At 49.1% G+C, this 20,606-nt stretch overlaps 1 protein-coding gene across 2 annotated transcripts in view; it reads right to left on the reverse strand.

Annotated features, from left to right (window-relative positions):
* BCL7C (BAF chromatin remodeling complex subunit BCL7C) overlaps positions 1-20,606 on the reverse strand; it is a 35,864-nt gene that overhangs the window by 13,540 nt on the left and 1,718 nt on the right. Inside the window, exons 4-6 of one of the 2 annotated variants that reach the window (XM_066275799.1) lie at positions 20,419-20,580; positions 18,599-18,684; positions 17,868-18,052 (exon numbers count right to left, since the gene is read on the reverse strand). In XM_066275799.1, the coding sequence (XP_066131896.1) occupies positions 17,927-18,052; positions 18,599-18,684; positions 20,419-20,580 (374 nt within the window). In that variant the 3' untranslated portion in view covers positions 17,868-17,926. Of the gene's footprint in view, positions 1-17,867; positions 18,053-18,598; positions 18,685-20,418; positions 20,581-20,606 lie in introns of those variants that run through there. The other variant, XM_066275800.1, reaches the window with a different exon arrangement.

Raw genomic sequence — 20,606 nt, forward strand, 5'->3', positions numbered from 1 at the left:
TAACCTACTCCAGTATTGCTTGATCTATTTCCTTCTTGATTTTCTATCTAGTTTATTTCAACCATTATTGAAAGTAGGATATTGCCTGACCTGTGGTGGCGCAGTGGATAAAGCGTCGACCTGGAAATACTGAGGTCGCCGGTTCGAAACCCTGGGCTTGCCTGGTCAAGGCACATATGGGAGTTGATGCTTCCAGCTCCTCCCCCCTTCTCTCTCTCTCTCTCTCCCCCTCTCTGTCTCTCCCTCTCCTCTTAAAATGAATAAATAAATAAATAAATTAAAAAAAAAAAAGAAAGTAGGATATTGAAGTCTCCAAATATTATTGTTGAATTACCTATTTCTTCCTTAAATTTTGTATTTGTTTCATGTAGTTTGGGACTCTGCTGTTAGGTACACACATGTTTATAACTATGGCCTCCTGATGGGTCACACAAAACAAAATTTAAATAATTATATGTTAACAGTTTCATTGTTATATTTCCCACTGACTTCTGGCCTCCATCCTTTTTTTTTTTTTTTTTACAGGGACAGAAAGTCAGAGGGATAGATAGGGACAGACAGACAGGAACAGAGAGAGATGAGAAGCATCAATCATCAGTTTTTCGCCTGACCAGGTGGTGGCGCAGTGGATAGAGCGTCGGACTGGGATGCGGAAGGACCCAGGTTCGAGACCCCGAGCTCACCAGCTTGAGCGCGGGCTCATCTGGCTTGAGCAAAGAGCTCACCAGCTTGGACCCAAGGTCGCTGGCTCCAGCAGGGGGTTGCTTGGTCTGCTGAAGGCCCGCGGTCAAGGCACATGTGAGAAAGCGATCAATGAACAACTAAGAAGTCGCAACGCGCAATGAGAAACTGATGATTGATGCTTCTCATCTCTCTCCGTTCCTGTCTGTCTGTCCCTGTCTATCTCTGCCTCTATTAAAAAAAAAAAATCATCAGTTTTTCGTTGTGACACCTTAGTTGTTCATTGATTGCTTTCTTTTTTTTTTTTTACTTTTTTTTTTAAACTTTTTATTTTTTTTTTAGATTTTATTTATTCATTATAGAGAGGGGAGAGAGAGAGAGAGAGAGAAGGGGGGAGGAGCAGGAAGCATCAATTGCCATATGTGCCTTGACCAGGCAAGCCCAGGGTTTTGAACCGGCAACCTCAGAGTTTCCAGGTTGACGCTTTATCCACTGCGCCACCACAGGTCAGGCCTGATTGCTTTCTCATATGTGCCTTGACCGCGGCCTTCAGCAGACCGAGTGACCCCTTGCTCAAGCCAGCGACCTTGGGTCCAAGCTGGTGAGCTTTGCTCAAACCAGATGAGCCCACGCTCAAGCTGGCGACCTTGGGGTCTTGAACCTGGGTCTTCTGGATCCCAGTCCAATACTCTATCCACTGTGCCAGCGCCTGGTCAGGCTTCTTAGTTTCTTATAAGAAGTTAGATGTTGCTCTTATTAAGGATCTCCTATACATGATGGTTTGCTTTTTCTCTTGCAATGTGTCCAAACATGAATTTATTTCCATTTATCCTACTTTGAGCTTCTTGGATGTATAGATAAATTTTTTAAATTAAATTTGGGACGTTTTTGTTTTTCTTTTAATTTTTTAAAAAAAATATTTTTATTGATTTTTTTTTTTTTTTTTTGTATTTTTCTGAAGCTGGAAACGGAGAGGCAGTCAGACAGACTCCTGCATGTGCCCGACCGGGATCCACCTGGCATGCCCACCAGGGGGCTATGCTTTGCCCATCTGGGGCGTCGCTCTGTTGCAACCAGGGCCATTCTAGCACCTGAGGCAGAGGCTACAGAGCCATCCTCAGTGCCTGGGCCAACTTTGCTCCAAATGGAGCCTTGGCTGTGGGAGGGGAAGAGAGAGACAGAGAGGAAGGAGAGGGGGAGGGGTGGAGAAGCAGATGGGCGCTTCTCCTGTGTGCCCTGGCCAGGAATCAAATCCAGGACTCCTGCACGCCAGGCCGACGCTCTACCACTGAGCCAACCGGCCAGGGCCTATTTATTGATTTTACAAAGGGAGGCAGCGGAGTGAGAAGTATCAACTCATAGTTGCTTCACTTTAGTTGTTCATTGATTGTCACATGTGCCTTGACCAAGCAAGCCCAGGGTTTCAAACCAGCAGCCTCAAGCCTGCCCTGTGGTGGCTCAGTGGATAAAGCGTCGACCTGGAAATGCTGAGGTCGCCGGTTCAAAACCCTGGGCTTGCCTGGTCAAGGCACATATGGGAGTTGATGCTTCCAGCTCCTCCCCCCTTCTCTCTCTCTGTCTCTCTCTATCCCTCTCTCTCTCCTCCTTAAAAAAATGAATAAATAAAAAATAAATTTAAAAAATTTACCTGGAAATATCATTTGCCTGACCTGTGGTGGCGCAGTGTATAAAGCGTCGACCTGGAAATGCTGAGGTCCCCAGTTCGAAACCCTGGGCTTGCCTGGTCAAGGCATATATGGGAGTTGATGCTTCCAGCTCCTCTCCCCTGTCTCTCTCTCCTCTCTCTGTCTCTCTCTCTCTCCCTCTCTCTCTCCTCTCTAAAATGAATAAATAAAATAAAATAAAAAATTAAAAGGAAAAAAAATGCTAAAACCCCCCACAAACTAGCAGCCTCAGCATCCAAATTGACACTTTATCCACTGTGTCACCACAGGCCAGGCCCTTTTAAATTATTTTAAAGGTTTGTGCCTCTAAAATAATTTAAAAGTTTTTGTACATGATTACTTCAAATATTCTTTCTTCTTCTTTCTCTTCTCTCCTGGGACTGTCACTATGTGTATGTTAGCAGACTTGATGGTGTCCCACAGGTCTCTGGGGCACAATTTATTTTTCTGCATTCTTTTTTCTTTCTGTTCCTCAGACTAAATTATCTCAATTTAGCTGTCTTTAAGTTCACTGACTGTTTTCTTTTGCTAGGTAAAATCTGTTATTGAGACCCTTTAGTGAAGCTATCATATTGTGCTCTTGTACTTTTGAACTCCAGAACTTCTGTTTCTATCTGCCTATTAATACTCTTTATTTGGTGAGACATCAGTGCCATGCTTTCTATGGATTCCTTTTTTTTTTTTTAAGTTATTGAGAGGGGGAGAGACAGGAAGGGGGAGAGAGGGGAGGGGAGGGGAGGGGAGGGGAGGGGAGGGGAGGGGAGGGGAGAGGAGAGGAGAGGAGAGGGGAGGGGAGGGGAGGGGAGGGGAGGGGAGGGGAGGGGAGAGGAGAGGAGAGGAGAGAAGCATCAATTCATAGTTGCTTCACTTGAGTTGTTCATTGATTGTCTCTAGTACGTGCCTTGACTGCATGTCTTCACCTGAGCCAGTGACCTCTCGCTCAAGCCAGCAGCCTTGGACTTCAAGCCAGCGACCTTTGGGTTCAAGTCAACAATCCTGGGATCATACTGATGATCTCCACTCAAGCCAGTGACCTGTGCTCGAGCCGGCAACCTCCGGGTTTCAAACCTGGGACCTCAGCATCCCAGGTGTACTCTCTATCCAGCACTGGTCAGGCACAAATCAAATCAATGATTTTTCTCTCTTTCTCTCTCCCTCTCTGAAAATCAATCAATTAAAAAAAAAAAAAAAAAAAAGACAAACCCTGAGAATACAGCTTTGAACTTTCCAGAGAGCGATCAGATGGGTCCAATAGTGACATTTGGGGGCGGGGCTCTTGCGGAGCCCAGACCTGCACTTCTCCCTACAGGGGCTGACAGACCAGTGCTTTCCACAGCTTTCCGTTGTGAGGCCTTTTAGTTTTCCAGGTGTCACTGGGGACGGGGAGAGGGGGACGGGACTAGAGCAAGGTAAAGCCTGCAAAGTTAACACTCTCACTAGGATACAGCTATTTTTCTTGAATAAATGCTCCTAGGATTGTAGCTAGCCTTTGGTTAATTTCTATTGCTGGAAATGTTGATTTTGACCATTTTTACCAGAGTTCTCGTTTTTATGGAGGAGAGAGTTTTGGCAGGTCCTTACTCCGCCATTCTAGGAGTGTTTCTCTCCTGCCTGATCTATACAACAAGTAGAAACCGGAGGTCTGGGAGTCAAAACTCTGACTTGAGTTGCAACAGTGGGGATTTACAGCTTCTGACCAGTTCCCAGACCAACAGCAATCGGTCCTGGGGCCCCTTAACTGAAAGTGATGCTGGGTCTTTTTGAGGGAGGACCCTGCACTATTGCTGCAAGTGCTCATCAAAACTCTTCTCCCAAGCCTTCCCAAAAGGCATCTGTGGCCAGTGACTAGGGTATCTGTGCTCGGAGGCAAAGGAAATATCCAGACTGTCCAGGATTAGTAGACAGTGACTCTAAATGGACACTTACTCTGGGGGCCCAAAATGCTGCTTGGTTCACCAATCAAGATAGAGGCTTGTGTAAATCAGGTGATGGATGGAGTTTTAATTACAGGCCGATTCAGTGGGCCCAGGTGGCCCACAAACCCTTCCTGTGGTTACTTCTTCAATGCCTGAATTCATCATTAGACTAGACATACTTGGTAATTGGTGCAGTCACTAATGAGAGACTCAAAGAAACTGGAAGAAATCTTACAGCACATCAAATATCTAAGGGAAAGGAAATAATGCCATTAAATGTGTATTTGAAGAAGAATCCAGAAGATCTAACATGAAAATAGAAATCCCAAAAGGAGAGAAAAGTAACAGAGGGAAATCTGAGTGTGAAGATGAAAAGGGCTCGCATGAAGGTAAGCATCTAGACATATCCTGATGAAATTCCTGAATTTCAGAAGTAGAAAACACTTACAGGCTTCCAGAAAGACTAGAACAAGAACCAGATGAGCAGAGACCACTCAGCTGCGATACTATAAGCTAGGAGACGGTGTAATACAGACCGCTAAGGGAAGAGGAATGTAACCCAAGAAGCAAGAGCAGCCATGTGTCACCTCCCAACCGGGGCAGAAGAAAGACATCTGGCACACAAGGTTCAGTTCGTACATCGTGTGCCCGCCCTTTCTGAGGGAGGCACTCCAGAAATTTGGTAGTGATGGAGAGCTTGGTTTGAATGGTACAAGGTAGACTGGGAATCTGCAATTTAAAAGTAAGTAAGGACTCTCCCCTAGTGATTAAGTTAATGAAAAACCCAATTATAGCCTGACCAGGTGGTGGCACAGTGGATAGAGCGTTGGACTGGGATGCGGAAGGACCCAGGTTCGAGACCCCGAGCTCACCAGCTTGAGCGCGGGCTCATCTGGCTTGAGCAAAGAGCTCACCAGCTTGGACCCAAGGTCGCTGGCTCCAGCAGGGGGTTACTCGGTCTGCTGAAGGCCCACGGTCAAGGCACATGTGAGAAAGCAATCAATGAACAACTAAGAAGTCGCAAGGCGCAACGAGAAACTGATGATTGATGCTTCTCATCTCTCTCCGTTCCTGTCTGTCTGTCCCTGTCTATCTCTGCCTCTGTAAAAAAAAAAACAAAAAAAAAACAAAAAAAAAAAACAATTATAGACTAGCACCAAAAACTGTAAGTTATCTTAGTAAGTAAAACTCCAGGAGTAAGGAGAGTAGGGAAGTTAAAAGCGTTCTAAAGATGTTCACTTTCAGGAGGTTTTGGAGGCATGGGCAAGTAAGACACTTTGGTGAAGAAGTAGGGTTATTACCATGTACTGACACAACAATTTAAGAACAATTCTGAGAGTTAGGAAAGAGAACTGTTTAAATGCAAGCAATTTAACGGGGTGGGCTAAACTTGACCAAGCCCACAAAAGTTGAAAAAAGAAAAAAAAGCTAGCAGGAAAATGTTAGTGAAAAATAAATAGTAAATGTAAAATAATATGGGGGGACAAAGTATGTTGGTTATTGCAATAAATATGAATTAATCTATTAGAAAACACAGCCTATCGGAATAAATTATTTCTGTAATCTAGCTATAAGAAATTTAGAGGAAGCACACATAAGATAAAGTAACAAAAATGTTTCAAATAAATAGATGGACAAAAAATATTTCAGGCAAATGCAAACAAATCCCATGGTTGAGGGGGAGGGGTATTGCTGAACTTCCAGCAATGAGGGTATTTTGTTTAATAATCCTACACTAAGGTATTTTCCTATAAATGTTTATGCATGTGAATGACATTTCATAACTGCAACAGGCAGAATAACGGCCCCTTCCTCTAATGTCCTAAAATGCCCTAATTCCTGGACTGTTCCATAAGAAAACATTCTTAAGGTCTGCCTGACTTTTTTCTTTTCTTTTTTTTTAACTGATTTTAGCAAGTGAGAGAGAGACAAGAACATCTATCTGTTCCTGTTATGTGCCCTGACCAGGGATTAAACTGGCAACCTTTGAGTTTCAGGACAATGCTTTAACCAACTGAGCTACCTGGCTGGGGCTGCCTGGTTCTTACCAAATGCTAAATTTGCTAAGTGTTGAAATGTAGCACAGTGTTTCGGACAGCAGCTTTATTCAGATGAGTTGACTTGAACCCTACCCGATGCAAAGAAGGAATCAACATTAATTAACCAAGTGTAGCCTCCCTTGGGGAGAACGAGAAAGAGCTTTGGGTATGAATCCTGTTTCCTTTAGTTACTGTAAGTAAGTAAAGCTACCAGATGACAACCACATTTTGCCCTTGAAGAGAACACCCCAAGCCTACTGCTGAAGGGGTGAATGAAGGCCACCTGGTGTTGCCCTGCAAACTGGGGCAAAGTTAGAAACATTCAACTAGAGGTCAGCGAGAATCCTTTACCTTCACAGAAAGACTGCAAGAATGTTTAAGACAGTACAACACCTAGACACCCCCTGACGACCTGGGGAGTGAAGCTATCCTGAATACCTACTTCATACCCCCAAATGAGCCACAGGAAGTACAAAAGGTAGCAGAGACCTACCACTCCTACCTTCCAATTGGTAGAGGTGGCCTTTAGGGTTTTTGTTTGTTTATTTGGTTTTAAGAGAGAGAGACAGACAGGAAAGGAGATTAGTAAGCATCATCTTGTAGTTGCAGCACTTTAGTTGTTCACTGATTGCTTTCTCATATCTGCCTTGACCAAGGGGCTCCAGCTGAGCCAGTGACCCCTTTGCTCAAGCCAGCAACGTTGAGCTTTAAGCCAGTGACCTTTGGGCTCAAGCCAGCCACCACAGGGTCATGTCTATGATCCCACGCTCAAGCCGATGAGCCTGCGCTCAAGCCAGCAACCCTGGGATTTCTAGACTTTATCCACTGTGCCACCGCCTAGCTCTAGACACTCATTTTGATGAATCAACACATTCAAGGACACACCTGGAAAGCTGATGAATATTCTGCTGAAACCCTCCCCTAAGATTACCCCCTAAAGAGAGAGAAAACCCCTCAGGACAAAGGCTACCAGCATCCCCTCTCTCTGGAGTATGCCCATGCCTTTTCTCAGGCATCAGGAACTTTTTACTTTGTTTTTCCTAAACCCTTAGGGTCCACATGTTAGGGTTAAATTAGCCCCTGTAAAATTCATACTCTACTCATCCAAACATTCTGTAAGGTTAATTTGCTTGCTATTCTCTCTCCTAATAGCTGTCTGGCTTTCACTTTGAAATGGAGCAAAAGTTTACCTTAGCAGGAATGTCTGAGAAAGCTTGCATTAGGGAGAGACCTGACCATTAGGGGAGTTTAAATCACAATAGTTGTTTGTAGAAACCTAGTTACAGGCTCAGGTCCCTGCTATTTCTGGGAGACTGACCTCTTGGCTGTCTTCAAAATTTACCAAGGACACCAACCAGAAAGGACCAGCTGATTAAGCCCTAAGCCAGAACAAAAAAGAGAACTTGTCTCTGCAGCAGAATTCCCCACCGTAAATCAGTAGTAACCAAGGCAACAAAAACTCCCCGGAAATGCTCATCTGAACTTATCCAGGTGCAAGGACCACATGCTCGCAAATGCTTGCAACAACCCCTCTATCTAAGGCTTGCTCTAGCAGCTGGGGGCTGACATCCTTGGGTTTCAGTCCGCTTGCCCCAAGCGATTTTAAAACAAACTTCTTTTTGGAACACATCAGCCGTGTATTTTACGTTCGTCCCGCGGTCTCTGCCTTTCACTCCACAGACTTGCAAGCCAAGGAGAGCAGCGGGCAGCGGCAGCTCCTCCCAGGCTTACCTCCTGAACCTGTCTCCAAGGGCCCCCTTTTCCTCTAACTTTCCGATTAGCTACAGCAGCCAACCTGGGCTCCTCTCTTTCCTACACTGTTCCTTGAGAGCCAAAGCAGAGCCCTGCTGAGGGCCTTTCCTGTTAGACTTACACCTAAGCCCTTCCTTTGTGTCACTGTCCCCATCTTTAATAAACATACCCTCACAATCACCTGGACTCCTATTGTGACATCTTTCCCGCACGCCATCAAGAACCGAGGACACACCTGCAGGCGAGCCTGAGGCAGACTCGCTCCCCGCCCGGTCCCTTTCCCGTACCCGTGGCACTGGTGAGAACTAGCCTTAGGCTCTGGGAGAAGCAGCGCGGGCACTCCAGGGATGTGGCCGAGAGCCACGCCTCTGCCCAGACGGGATAAGCTAGTGGGAAAGCATGCCTTTGCTATTCCAAAGTCACTTCTCTCTGGGTCTCAGCTTCCCTATCTATATAATGGGGACACCGTGGATTCCAAGGTGCAACTGAAAAGAAACCGACTGTCCTCTCCTCGGCCAACCACGGGGAACCGTCCTCCCGCCAGCATGACGACCAGGGAAACCAAGAACCCGATGGGCTCAAACGCTGCCCCAAAGTCAGAACTGCCAGTCCGGAGCTCGGGGGAGGCGACGCGTCGGCAGGGGCCCGGCCGAGGTGAGCCCTCGCATGCCCGCCACAGCGCGGGGAGGACGTCGGCCGGCCAGGCAAGCAGCCCCGTTCCGCAGGCGGAGAGCCCGGGCACCGCCAACAGAGCGCCGGCCGCCCCGCTCCAGAGCCCGCCCTCCGTTAGGCGGCGGGCCTCCCGGCGCCGGAAGTCCGCCCGCGACCTCTCTAGGACGCCAGGCGTGGCGCTCGCTGCCCTTAACCCTCTGGGCGCCGCGGCGCCCTCCTTTGTTTCCCGGTAGCTTCACAAAGGTTCGTGGGAGGAGAGTAGGGTCCCTTCTACGTGAGGTCACACAGCCGCTGAACCCGGCACAGGCGGCCCATTTGCAGCTGTTTTCATTTATCCCAACCGCCTCACAATATCTTAAAAGATGTACATTAAAACTTCAACTGGGGTTAGTACACGTTCCAGTTTTACCTTCTGTTCTTTAGCACTGCGTTTCCTAAATTTCCCAGCGTGCCAACGATCCTACTGCTGAGTCTAAAAATGAAAGGTTGGCAACAGACAGTCACTTGACATCAACTTGGTTTACACAGAGCCGCTCAGATGCCGGCTGCTCCTGGCACGGTTCACAGATGGATGGCCCAGACAGGAGGACCAGGTTATTGGCTCCATGTTTCAGATGAGACAGATAAGGTCTAAAGGGGTAAGTGATGTATCCAAGATCACTCAGTACAAGTCAGCTGAGCCCGGAAAAGCCTGTTCCTGTCCTGGGTCTTGACCCTTCCCCGCAGCTCCCTCCCCGAGCTGAGCTGAGCTGAGCTGACCTGACTGGAGGAGAGGAAGGAGAGCCCGCTGGGACCGGCAGAGAAAGCATTGCGGACTGAAAATCAATAGACAAATGTAAGGGGATGGAAAGTCAGTTCCTGTCCCTGTCTGCCCTGTGTAGGGCCCTGAATCACCAACCAGACACAGTCCACCTTCCCAGTGGCACGGAGACCCAGTCACTGAGGTTGGGGTGCTGCCCACTGCTGAGCTTGCCTGCTCCAATCATGCATTCTGAAACTGGGGAAGCAACCACAGGGTGAGTCTGGGCACCCAGTGGGCCCGCTGTGAGAGGGGCTTGAGCTCGGTGAGGGTTTGGGTCTTTTGAGAGAACAAAGTTGAACACTATCATAGACAGGTAAGCAGGAGAGGAGCAGACTTTTCCAGTAGAGAAAGGGAGATGTGTTTGCCTTCGTTCTTTTATTGATTTCTCATTAATGAGCACCTTCTATTTCCCAGGCAGTCCTCTAGGCCCTAGGAGGACAGATGAACAATGTGATCTTATTCTAGCAAGGGAAGTGAGATGTCAAGCGAAAGAGAGGACCTGACCCAGTTTGAGGGCCAGGGAAACTTCCCGAAGGAGGCAAGATCCAAGCCAAGTCCTGAAAGGTGTGTGTAGGCATTGGCCAGGAAGAAGGTGGAAGGGAAGAGTTAACCAGGCAAGGGAACAGCAGGTGCTGAGACAAGAACTCCTTCAGTGTGCCAAGTCCTGTGTGTTTTACGGTAAGGTGAAAGGGGCAAGAGAGATGGGCAGGGGCCACACTGAGCAGGCAGGGTTTCGTCTGCCACGAGAAGGAGTTTGGTGGGAGAGCCACAGAGGCAAAGGCAAAAGTCAAGGGGAAACAGGAGGCCCATGCGGCCGCAGGGCAGGAAGTGCCATGAGCATGCTGGAATAGCGAGTGAAGAGGCTGAGGAGGCCAGCAGAGGCCTGCACCCGGAAGCCTCAGAATGCCTGGCTGCCAGGCTCGGGCATCAGCCCAGAGGCCATGCCAATGAGCAGAAAGAAGACTAAGACACTAAGTGGTGCGACTGTGGCCACCGGGGACCAGAAACGCAGGCTCTGTCTCTGGGGCAGCTGGTGCTCCCCCCTACCCTGGTGATTACCACACTCTGAGGCAGCCTCAAAGTCTCAGACCATCAGCTTTGTGAAGGGAGCTGAGAGTTTGGGCTTTTTCTTATAGGAAATGACTTGATTTTAAATGTTTGCAGTCTATTCAACACCATGTAAGCCAAGCAAAATCATATCCATAGGCCAGTGGTTCCCAAACTTTGCAGCATATTAGCATCACTTGTGGAGCATTTATAAAACTCCCAATGCCCAAGTCACCTCCCATGCTGGGACCTGGGGGCAGACATCAGATGTGATAAGCCCAGGGCCGTCCAATGTGCAGCAGAGTTTGAGAACCACTGCTGTTGGCTGAATACTGGCATGCCTCACTTTATTGTGCGTCAGGTCAGGGGTGTAGCATTTTTTACAAATGGAAGGCAAGACCCCCCACCAGCAAAGATTATGTCGCACTTCTTGTGATAATTGCTTTATTATTGTGGTCTGGAACGGAACCTGCAAAGTCTGAGGTATACCTCCATATCCTCTGGGTTGCCAGGGAAAGGCATGGGGAACCTTGGGAAGTTTTAGAACAGGGAAGGAGCAGACCAGTTTAGAGTTTCAGGAAAGTCAGTCCTTAGGAGAGGAGGAAGAGAGTGCAGTCTGGGGTGAGAAGGGGGCTGTGGCTGGACCCTTGCCTGGGTGACCAACCCTGCCAGTTTGCCCAGGACTGAGTGGTTTCTTGGGACATGGAACTTGAAAAGTCTGGGCAAACCAGGCCGCTTCGTCACCCTAGGTCCTGCCCCTGCTACAGCTGTCTCCCCGGATTTCTGGGGGACTAATGCTACAGACTCTACACCCTAGGAAGTTCCCTGGGAAAGCGTCCTCTGTCCCCTTGAGGGGCACTCCCCGGGGCTCTGAGCTCCAGGCTTGACAGGCTGGTAGAGGAAGCTGGAAACAGGGAGAGGACTTAGACCTGTCTGTTCCCCACCGATGGGGAGAGCGAGCCAAGTCAAACCCAAGTCTATGGAATGCCGCTGAGCAGCTGGAAGGAACAAGCTAGTGATCCAAGCAGCAGTACAGATGACACTCAAAAACATTCTGCTGAGTGAAAGAGAGTAGATGCAATGAATCCATGCTGTATAATTCCATGCCCATGAAGTTCTCAGCTAGGTTGACCTAATCAAACCGAAGTCAGAACAAGGGTTGCCTTGGGGAAGTTGGGGTGGGAGGGGGCAACGGGAATCGGGGGAAGAAAGCGATGTGTTTGATAAGGGCCTGTGTTATGTGGAGGTATGCGTTTGTTGCAACTCCCTGAATCATACAGTTAACGTCTGGGCATTTCATTACAATGAATATTTTGCCTCAAGGGAAAAGAGAAAAACCAAACTAAATAAATACTGAACTCTGGCTAATGATGTGCACGCTGAACTGTTCGGGAAGTGTACCACGGCAACTTATTTTGAAATAGATATGTGATCAAGCAAATGCTGTGAGATGTTAATAGAATCCAGGGGGTGAGTATATATGGGTGCTACCTGTACCCTTCTGCCAACTTTGCTGTAGTTTTAAAACTTTTTATAATAAAATATTAGGAGAAAAAAATCTAAGTCTGATCGTGTCACTCCTCTGCTCAGACCCCTTCAGTAGCTCTTCCTCTCCCCCAGAGTAAAAGCCAAAGTCCTAACAATGGCCTCCAACAGAATGACAATACATTCCGGTTCTCCCAGGGTTCAGCTGTTATCTGGGCATAATTATAAACACATCATCCTCTTTTATTCTCCAAGTTTGAATGGCAGATTCTGGGCCTGCCTTGCCTGTGAGGCCCGGGACCTGACCCAAGTTCAGTCCCCCCCATCTCCCCTCCCCCACCCTCCCCCCTACCGCCCCTCCCCCCCAGGACTGCTCCTTCTGCCCAGAATGCTCTCCCCCAGGCAGCTGGTGGCTCTCTCCCTTACCTCCTTCAAGCTTTCTTCAGTCTTTTCTTTCTTTTTCTTTTTATGGACTTTACTGGGGTGACGCTGGTTAAGAAAATTACACAGGTTTTCAGGTGCACAGTTCCACAACACGTCACAAGCTTTTCCTCAAATGTCTCTCAGTAAGGCCTCCCCTGAGCTCCTATTTAAAACTGCAATCCACTCTTTCCTCATCTTCCTTACTCTATTTTATTTTCAGTGAGAGAGAGAGAGAGAGAGAGAGAGAGGGAGATGAGAAGCATCAACTCGTAGTTGTGGCACCTTAATTGTTCATTGATTGCTTTCTTGTATGTGCCTTGACGGGGGTGGGAGGCCCCAGCCAAGCCGGTAACTTTGAGCTCCTGTCTATGATCCCATGCTCAGGCCCGCGCAACACTGCACTCAAGCCGGATGAAGCTGTGTTCAAGCCCGCAACCTTGGGGTTTTGAACCTGGGTTCTCAGCATCCCAAGCCAACACTCTATATCCATGGTGCCACCACCTGCCTGGTCAGGCTCCTTACTCTATTTTTTTTTTTTCTCTCTCTCTTTTTTTTTTTTTTAATTAATTAATTTATTTATTCATTTTAGAGAGGAGAGGGAGAGACAGAGGGAGAGAGAGAGAGAGAGAAGGGGGGAGGAGCTGGAAGTATCAACTCCCATATGTGCCTTGACCAGGCAAGCCCAGGGTTTCGAACCGGTGACCTCAGCATTTCCAGGTCAACACTTTTATCCACTGCGCCACCACAGGTCAGGCCTCCTTACTCTATTTTTTAAAAGTAGTTATAACTAGTCCTGGCTGGATAGCTTGGTTGGTTAGAGCATTGTCCCGAAGCACAGAGGTTGCTGGTTCGGTCCCTAATCAGGGCACACACAGGAACAGATAGATGTTCCTGTCTTTCTCTTCCTCTCTCTCACTGAAATCAATAAGTAAAAAAAAAATTTTTAAGTAGTTATAATTTCCTACATATGATATAATTTACTGAAAATAAGCTCCACGAAGGCAGAGATATTTTTCTGTTTAGTTTATGCTCTGTCCCTGGGCCTAGAAAAGTACCCAGCAAACAGTAAGCGCACAATGCATGTTGCTATGAATACACGAATTCCCCTCCCTTGTGGGGCTCACAGTCCGGTGCCAAAGCAAACACAGACCATCACAAGGCAATAACAAGTGCTCCATGAAATAGCAGAGGAGGGGCACAGCGCATGAAAAGAGAGACCCCCAGGAGGAAGCAGAGGTTTGAGAAACAAGAAGACATCTGCCAGGTGAGGAGACTGGGGTGTAAAGACAGAGGCCGGAGACTTGCCTGTCAGGGAGGCTGAGCAGCCTCAAAAGGTTAAAGCTTGAGTCTCCCTGACCCCTGGCCTTCTCCTGGTCTCAGGCCCCCTCTGTCCCTTAGCCCAGGCCTGCACAATGCCCACTCACCTCCTTGTGACCTGGTTTGAAAGCCACCTTTTCCATAGCTACATGCCAATCATCACATTATGCCCCGCCCCGCCCCGCCCCCTCCCAATATCCCCACTCCCAGCAGAGCAAACAGCACGAAAAAGCCCTAAAGGTGAAAAGCAGCAGAGCGCATTTCGGGGCAATTTTAAGCAGTTCCAAGGGTAGCTAAGCAGGGTGGAAGTATCAGAGTGTGGGCTCCACCCTGCAGGTAATGAGAACTGCAGGGTTCTAACCCAGGGCAGCACCATGAACGGATTCGGGGGGTTTTGTTTGTGGGTTTTTTTTATTTTTTTGAGAGAGAGAGACAGGAAGGGAGAGATGAGAAGCATCAACTTGTAGTTGCATCATTTTAGTTGTTCATTCATTGCTTCTCGTATGTGCCTTGACAGGGGGCTCAAGCCCAGCCACTGACTGCTTGATACCGACATGATCCCACGCTCAAGCCAGCGACCCCGCACTCAAGTTGGTGAGCCTGTGCTCAAGATGGGTGAGCTTGCACTCAAGCTGGTGACCTCAGGGTTTTGAAACAGTCCTCAGTGTCCCAGCTCTAACCGTTGCACCACCATCGATCAGGCCAGATAGGGGTTTCCAAAACCACCCAGATGCTGGGCGGAGAATGGATTGGGGGTGGGAGAGAGTGAAGCAGGGAAACCACAGGGAGGCACCTAAAAAGCAGTAGGGCCCTAGAGGAAGGGGCTGAGGGGAGGATGATTTAGGACAAAGGCTCAACAGGACCTGACAGCACACTGGATGTTGACTCTGACTTCTGGGTGCTACACTACCATCTTGGCCAACTCCTGGTATTATGGGGCCATTCCTCGGCACAGGATGGTGGAAACAGGTTGGGAGGAGAATGAGGCTGATTGGCTGAAGGTCTGTGGGACATCCCAATGGGGAAGTCTTGAAGGAAATTGCTGTTTGCTACATTTTAAAAAAGATTTTATTTATTGATTTTAGAGAGAGGAGAGAGAAAAGGGGGGGTGGAGGGAGAAGTGGGAAGCATCAACTCATAGTTGCTTCTAGTATGTGCCTTGACTGGGCGAGCCTGGGGTTTCAAACCGGCGACCTCAGTGTTCCAGGTAGATGCTTTATCCACTGCGCCAACGCAGGTTAGGCGGCATTTGCCCTTTGAGTCGATGGTAGGGGGCAGAACTTGGAGACAGACTTGGGAACCATTTGTTCAAAGAATAGGTGGGACCCAGCTGGGAGAAGAGCTAGGCCAGGGCAAAAGATATTTAAGGGGCCAGGAAGAGGAGAGAGTGATGGAGGGAAGAGTAGCTCCGGTCTGGGGACCAGGGCCCCCGAGCAAGGGGTAGAGTGAGGATATTGGGAGGGGGCGGGGTGGGCATAATGTGATGATCAGGCATGTAGCTATGGAAAAGGTGGCTTTCCAACCAGGTCACAAGGAGGTGAGTGGGCGTTGTGCAGGCCTGGGCTAAGGGACAGAGGGGGCCTGAGACCAGGAGAAGGCCAGGGGTCAGGGAGACTCAAGCTTTAACCTTTTGACGCTGCTCAGCCTCCCTGACAGGCAAGTCCTCTGTCTTTACACCCCAGTCTCCTCATCTATGAAAAGGGAGCATAGGAAACAGCTGCCATTCAATGAGCATTTACTGTGTGCCAAGCCAAGGACTCTCGCCCCATGTACTGCCTCATCTAATCCTCACAGTAGTCTCGGCAGGTGAATGTTACTGTTATTTCCCTTTTACAGATGAGAAGACTGAGGCACAGAGATGTTAAGTCACTTGTTGCAGGCAACACAGTGAATGGAGACAGTGAGATTCAGACCCAGAGCCTGAATTCTGAGCCATAATACTGTACTACTAGCCCATATAAGGCACTGTACAGTTCACAGAGCACTCATGTGGTGGTTGAGGGGAACGATAAGGTGACCCGCACACCCAGAAAATGGCTAAGCTTATTACCACAAACAGTGTAGCTGAATAATGGCCTCCACAAATGTCCACGCCCTAATCCCAGAACTTGTAACTATGCTACTTTATCTGGCAAGTGAGATTTTGCAGATGTGACTAAATTAAGGACCTTGAGATGGGAAGGTTGTCCTGGATCATCTAGGGGGGACCAATGTAATCCAAGGGTCCTTATTAAAGGGAGGCAGGAGAGGCAGAGGAGGCATGGCGACAGGAGCAGAGAGAGTTCGCAAGATGCCACGCTGCTGGGTTGGACGGTGGAGGGTGGGGCCACAAGACAGAAAATGCAGGTGGTCTGGAGAACCTGAAAAAGGCAGGGAGCCTGACCAGGCAGTGGTGCAGTGGATAGAGCATCGGACTGGGATATGGAGGACCCAGGTTCAAAACCCCAGGTCGCCGGCTTGAGCATGGGGGTTGCCGGCTTGAGCGTGAGATCATAGACATGACCCCATGGTCGCTGGCTTGAACCCAAAGGTTGCTGGCTTGAAGCCCAAAGTCCCTGGCTTGAGCCCAAGGTTGCTGGCTTGAGCCCAAGGTTGCTGGCTTAAGCAAGGTTATCACTCGCTCTGCTGTAGCCCCCCAGTCAAGGGACATATGAGAAATCAATAAATGAACAACTAAGGTGCCACAACTATGAGTTGATGCTTCTCATCTCTCCCTTTCTGTCTCTCACAAAAAAAAAAAAAAAAAGACTAATTTTGGACCTCTGACCTCCAGATAATAAGTAAGATAATAAATTTGTGTTGTTTTAAGCCACTGAATTTGTGGCAGTTCAGCAACAACAGAAAAGGAACATAGCACATCACTGCATACCTGGCTCCCGTGGCCAGCCCCAGCTCAACTCATCCTGCAGCCGCTAGCACTAACACCCTTAGATTTTTTAATAGTTCTTTAAAGTTCCAATTTGGTCCTTTCTGAACCTCAGTCTTTCATTTTGTTAAGAATAAAAATAGGGCTAACACAAACACACCTGACCCTGACTCTCTTGTAAGCACAGAGTGAATAAAAGTGCTTTATATCATTCAAAGATTCCCATAAACCACTGGGGCAGATGAGGCCTAGTTATTGTCCCCATTGCTCAGATGAACAAACAAAGGCTCAGAGAAGGGAAATGGCCCATGCAGAGCCACACAGTTAATGAGTAACAGAGCCAGGACTTGACCCAGGACTTCTTACTTCAAATCTACCACACTGAGGTTCATGCCTCAGGGCTCAGCTCATGTGCCACCTCCTCAGAGAAGCCTTCCTGGATAGTCTCAGCCCATTCATTCATTCATTCATTCATCAAACAGTAGCTATGACTGCTCTCTGCCCAGTGTGATACTAAGTAAAACTGGGGACCAAGTTCTGCCCTCAGGAGCCCACTGCCTAGTGAACAAGACAAGACACACAAACCAACCATCCTGAACAGCCTGATAAATGCCGAGACAAAGGGAAGCACAGAGGACTGTGGAAGCCCAAAAGAGGAGAAACAGACCATGCCGGGGTCAGGGAAGGCTTGCTGGAGGAGGCGGTTATAGAGTTGGGGACGAGTAAGACGCAACCCAACCTGGGGGCGGGGCTCTGGTGGAGGAACAGCTAAGGGGAAGAGGGAGGCACGATGCTGTAGCTTCCCGAGGGCAGCAGAGGGGTTAGCTGTCCCAGGCCCCAGCATCCCTCTGGGTCTCCATGGTCCTGCGTATGAATGGGAACTGTGGGCCTTGCTGCCCAGAGCTTTGGTGACTGCTGGGCCCAGGTCCCTGGATTCCCAGAGGAGGGCTGAAGGTCAGGAAGGGTTAAAGGTAAGGGGCCTAGGGCAGGGCGGGGAGTGTTGGGGAGGCAGGGTCCCAGCTCAAGCCCCCATTCCATATCTGACTCATGGTGTGACTACAGGAAGATCCTCCGAGAGCTCCGGTGACACCATCTGAGAAATTTGGAGCATGAGACAAAACTGTCTCCAAAGACCCTCCCCAGCCCTGAAGGGGAAATGACAGGACACAAAATTACAAAAGGGTCTTTATTTGTAAAAAGTCAGGGGGCCCCTGGGGCAGCAGGAAAGGCAGGCCGGCTTCTCAGGGGTCGGGGGCATTTGGGCAGATGCGCTTGAGTGGGGGGGCGCCCTCTGAGTCCTCTGTGTCACCCTGGGTGGCCTCGGGGACAGGTGGCACTGGCTCAAAGACAGGGTAAGCTTCGGGGGCCTGGAGAGGAAGGGTGGAGAGGCGTGAGCTCCACCCAAACCCGAGTGCAGTCTCCTGGCCTCCACCTTCTTCAAAGCCCGCACTCCACTCCCCTCCCGGACCCGAGTCTAGCCCAGAGCCAGGGACCCAGGGTGCAGATTAAACAGGGCACCAAAACAACCAACTGTTTGGGGGGAAGAAGTTGATATTTGCTATGTCTGGGACACGCATCAGGTAGTCCTTGTGGGAAAATTCAGAAGTTTATGGGGGACTTTCTTAAGTTAGTTGTATAGTAGAGGATTTAAAAAATTAATACTTGGAGGAGCAGCATGATCTTTCCAGGCTTTTAATCGTCTTAAATCAGACCTGACCCAGCCCTCAGGACTTTGTTTTTAAAAACACCCTTTCCTTTTTAGTGCCAAGAACCCAGCTCTAAGCCTTTAGTTGTGTCCGAGGTCTACCTTCCCCATCTGGGGCTCAAAAGTGCAGTCCCCAAGCCTTAGGCTGCCCCCCCCCCAGCCCTGTTCCCTCCAAGACCTGGGAGTGCAGCCTTCTGGCCCCTCTCACCTCAGCCTCCAGCAACTCCGGAACCGGCTCCTCCTTGGTCAGCATGGGGGGCTCATCGGTGCCACCTGAGGTGACACCCCCAGGATCTGGAACGTCAAGGTAACAGACAGTCCCTGAGCAGCCGCTCTGTGCCACAGCATGGACCAGGGGACAGAAACACCAGTCACACAAGCCCCTGGCCGTGGGAGCACTGTAGAGGGAGAGGAGCTCCTGGCTGCAGCCCCGGAGAAAGACACAGAAGGACATTCAGGTGGGATCCCAATGGGTTAGGAGGCAAACAGAGGGGGAGGTGGAAGCACATTTTCAGCAGAGGAAACGGGTACTAGGAAAGCACAGATTCTGAGTTTGAACTGCCTACATTCAAATCCTAACCTTGGGCAAATGATTTAATTTCTCTGGGCCTCATTTTCCCAATCTATAAAATGTGGATAATTAGAATAGTTCCTACTGAGAGGATTACACGAGATAATACAGATAAAGCCCTTACTTAGCACAGTGTCTGGCACAGAGTTAAATGCTCAATAAATGCCAGTGATTGTTTTGTTTCTGATTTTATAAAGTGAGAAGAGGGGAGACAGTGAGACAGATTGGCATGCGCCTGACCGGATCCCCCCGGCAACTCCATCTGGGGCCGATGCTCGAGTACTGAGCTATCCTCAGCACCAGAAGCCACGCTCGAACCAACTGAGTGGCTACAAGAGGGGAAGAGGGAGAGAAGGGGGTGGGGGGAGAGAAGCAGATGCTTGCTTCTCCTGTGTGCCCTGACTGGGAATCGAACCCAGGACAACCATACGCTAAGCCGACGCTCTATTCACTGAGCCACCAGCCAGGGCCAGTTACTGCTTTTATTTTAGTAAAAGTACAGAAGCGCACAGCACAATCTAGACACAGCCATAGGCCCAAGTCAAAGTGTTCTGAAAGGAAATGAGGAGGTCAGCAGGGGATGGTGCCCAAAGGGCCCAGTATGCCAAACTGGGGAGGCAAAGGTCATCGGGAGCCCCTGAAGTCTTTGAGCAGGAAAGTGACCCCGTCAAACCTGTGCTTTAGAAAAAGCTGCTCCTGTCAGCTGTGGGGAGGTGACTCTAGGGAAGGAGACCCACAAGGAGGCTGGAGCCAGGTGAGGGGGAGAGATGACAAGCTTGGGGAGGGAGAAGACGATGTTGGGAGGTGGGACCGACCAGGCAGGGGACTGACTACAAGGCAGAAAGAAGCTGGGAAGGGCCTCGCGCCCAGGATGCCGGCTTACTGGCTGCGTGAGCTGGGGCAACTTATTTGACAGCTTTGGGTTCCAGATTCTCATTTATAAATGGTGAAAAGAACCCTCCGAGGGTGGTAGTGGAGATTAAATGAGATCAAGTAAAACATATACAATGCTTAGAAGGGTGCCAGATACACAGTCAGAGCTCAATAAGTATTAGCTGTTATATCACTTATTATTAATGACTCTGAGAAATATCAGTCATTTATTTCTCAACAAATATTTACTGAGCACCTACTATGTACGCATGGCGTTCTGAGATACAGTAATGAATAAAATCAATATGGACCCAACATTCAGGAAACTGACACGAGGTGGGAGTGAGGGAGAAAGACCCCATACTTTAGGGAGTAAAGATGAAATTTCCATGAAAATCCCAGACAGTGATGAGTTATCAACAGACCAGAGTAGTCAAGAGGAAGGTGATGGCTCCAGAGGAGTCAGGGGGGCCTCCTGAGGAGGCAACACAGGATGGGGGCAGGTACAGGTCTAAGCTGGTGGCTTCAGCTTTGGAGAAGACAAGACTGAGAGGGGAGGGCTCCTGGGAGGCACTTGGTCCTACCTCTCTCCTGGCCTAGCCGTGGAGGCTGAGCTTCCTCTGGGACCCCTTCCGGTGGTCCGGAAGGTGACGCGGGGCGGCTGGGCTGGGGGGTGCCACCCGGGCTGGGCTCGGTGCCCTTTTGCATGGAGCCTTCCGAATGGAAACTCTGGTTACTGTTCTCATCTGCGAGAGCAAAAGTCCAGAGGGTT

Source organism: Saccopteryx bilineata, chromosome 4 (genome assembly GCF_036850765.1).
Source record: "Saccopteryx bilineata isolate mSacBil1 chromosome 4, mSacBil1_pri_phased_curated, whole genome shotgun sequence".
Taxonomy (NCBI): Eukaryota; Metazoa; Chordata; class Mammalia; order Chiroptera; family Emballonuridae; genus Saccopteryx; species Saccopteryx bilineata.